General features: G+C 42.1%; 1 protein-coding gene across 2 annotated transcripts; it reads right to left on the reverse strand.

Moving 5' to 3' along the window:
- Positions 1–7: 7 nt before the first annotated feature.
- Positions 8–1,906, reverse strand: LOC110025754. Of its 2 annotated transcripts, XM_020726408.1 has the most exons (4): positions 1,149–1,906; positions 848–1,079; positions 248–780; positions 8–145 (listed from the first exon to the last, which is right to left on the reverse strand). In XM_020726408.1, the coding sequence occupies exons 1-3, from the start codon at positions 1,626–1,628 to the stop codon at positions 290–292; spliced, it is 1,203 nt and encodes a 400-aa protein (XP_020582067.1). In that variant the 5' UTR covers positions 1,629–1,906; the 3' UTR covers positions 8–145; positions 248–289. The 2 variants fall into 2 exon arrangements, with proteins under 2 accessions (XP_020582067.1, XP_020582058.1); XM_020726399.1 differs by having other exon boundaries at positions 8–780.
- Positions 1,907–2,666: the final 760 nt, after the last annotated feature.

Consider the following 2,666-nt stretch of genomic DNA (forward strand, 5'->3'; position numbering starts at 1 on the left):
TGCATTGATCGGCAATGCTTCGGGGGCATGTATAAAACTTCCGACCGTAGCTATGTGCCTGCCGTGAGGTCAAAAGTGTGGTTTGCAGGCCACAATGACAAAGCACTCGTCGGGGGGTAGCAGACATCCTGGAAGTCATTTTTTCCTGAAAAACAATGCAGTATAAAACATAATTATTACCATATTAGGTAATGAAAAAGGCTATCATCAAAATTGAAATATATAAACCGAAATAAAAAACGCAAACCCCTTCACAAATTGTGTTTGCAGCAGATCTGAATCGAAGTAATCAGTCTCCAACTAATGAGACAGTAATCTCCTCACGAAGGGCTTTCATTTCACTCGCACCTTCTCCATCTTTCGTGCAAATTGAAGCATTGTCGTTCTCCTCTGTTGGTAGAGATTGACCAATGCGGTATTCATAGGGTTCGACAGGTACTTCGTCATCATTGACCTCAACACGCTCGAAGTCAACATCAGCTCGAGTTGGATGCCGTCGAATATAGTTAGTGAGGGCCATAGTGGCTAACACTACCTGCACCTGTTTTGGAAATGGATAAGGTGGCATATCTCGTAGTATTACCCATTTCTTCTTCCAAACTCCAAAAGTCCTCTCAATGACGCCTCGTAAGGATGAATGTCTTCTATTAAAGACCTCTTTTCTGTTTCTCGTACGATTGCTGGCTCTCTGAAAATCTGGAAGATGATACCTTGTGTCCGGATAGGGTTTAAGGTACCCCCTCTGCATTGGGTAGCCAGCATCGACCAAATAGTACTTCCCTGAAAAATTAAAAACTTTAGGGGAGCACACAAAAAATTAATCTACTCGTATTAGTAAGGTACTAACCCTGTGGTGGGTGAGGAAAATTGTACTCCGGATTTCTCGTTGCAATTTTGAAGATTCTACTATCATGTGCGCTGCCCTCCCATCCAGCCATTGCAAATGTGAAACACATGTTGAAATCACAAACGGCCATGATATTTTGCGTTGTGCTCCCGGAACGGCCGATAAATGCAACTTTCTCGTTTTCCGGTACCCTGGCATGAACATGCGTTCCATCGATTGCGCCGATGCAACCCTTCAAAAATAAAGTTAAATCATTTCAATATGCAACACATTAATACTGATTTAAATTATGAACGTGTACCTTGAAATGTGGCATGTATCGGGCATCGTTGCGAATCTGTGCTGGCGTTCTGGCAAACGTTGGATCTTCGGGTTTTATTATAGCTTGCGCTAAACTGACGAGGGAAGTCAAACCCACTGAGAAGTACCTGCTTATTGTTTCCGATGAGTGTTGGAATCGTTCCATGGCTCCCCGCATTGACTCGTTCTGTGATAAAATGTAAAGTGTTATGCCCAATACTTCACGGTCTGTTGTCCTTGAAGATCCGTGAAGCCCATGAGATGTTCGCAGATCTAATAACAGATCACTGAAAACACGCTGGGACATGCGGAATATGTTTTGAAATCTCGCTGGATGTCCTGAAATCATTTCTCCCATCCATTTGTCTCCAATCTGAGATGATGTGTAACAGGGCTCACGGTCCACATGCGTGTTATAGTAGTGCACCAGTATATTTATTGCTGCATTTCGACGTCCACGTCGGACTTCCTCTGGGTCCATGATGGTATGAACTATATTTTACACTTTCAAACACAGTTAAGCTCATAGATGGAATAAGAGAAACAAGCATATGAACTTTAATTGGGAAAACAAGGATTAAACAATCATCTGGAATGAAATTCATATCAGTTTGATAAAAAAAAAATAACAACCACAAATGAAGAAGTGTACTAACAGGAATATCATAGATGAAAGAAAGTGCAACACTCTAGTTTCCAAATAATAAACAAAGACAATGTGAACTACTGATGAACTAAACTTCACAGGTCACGACGGTTATAATAATAGCGTATGTATTCCAATCGTCGCTTGTTGACCTCACTTCTGAAGAAGTCTCGGTGGAGGGAATCACGAAAGAGGTCTACTGCAAAGTAAAAAAGATCACGATCCCCTGTAAATTCTGCATCTTCCTCAAGAAGACTAATGACCTCATGAACCGAGGTTTTTTGAACTCTGTGAGGGGCATCGTTAGATGAGTCGACTAGGTATGAGAGCTGCTCCCTCATAGATGCAGGTCCACTCTTTCTCTTACGTTCGTTCCGGGGGCGCTTCGCACGGTTGGTGGATTGAATTTCAGGTGGCTCAACACTGCGGAATTCTGCAGAATCATTTGACAATTCTACGGCGACATTCTCGGGGGTTGTTTCGAAAATTGTTTGACTCGGGGCAGCTGAATATTTCCCTGTAGCGACCACCCCACCAAACATCGTCTGGAACTTGCCCTCCAATTCTGGTTCAATCCCAGCTAATCTGAACTTCTTTGCCGCATGAACAATCTGTAAAAGAGAATGAAAGGTTATTAGAAATCAAAAATAAAACTTATTAAAATTAAAAAGAATTACTCAATAATACCTTACCGCAAGCCTTTCTTGCCACCACTCCTCTGACACCTCAATTGTTCTATTCACCGGATCTCATCCTAATCCAGTGGAGCCACGCTTCAAATCATTCCACAGTTTCCAATCTTTCTTAAGCTGGTCCCATTTATTCTTCAGTTGGAGCCTATCATATTCCCTACCTGTTATCTCCTTGAATCTG

The sequence above is a fragment of the Phalaenopsis equestris genome, unplaced genomic scaffold, assembly GCF_001263595.1.
Source record: "Phalaenopsis equestris unplaced genomic scaffold, ASM126359v1 Scaffold000002, whole genome shotgun sequence".
Lineage (NCBI taxonomy): Eukaryota > Viridiplantae > Streptophyta > Magnoliopsida > Asparagales > Orchidaceae > Phalaenopsis > Phalaenopsis equestris.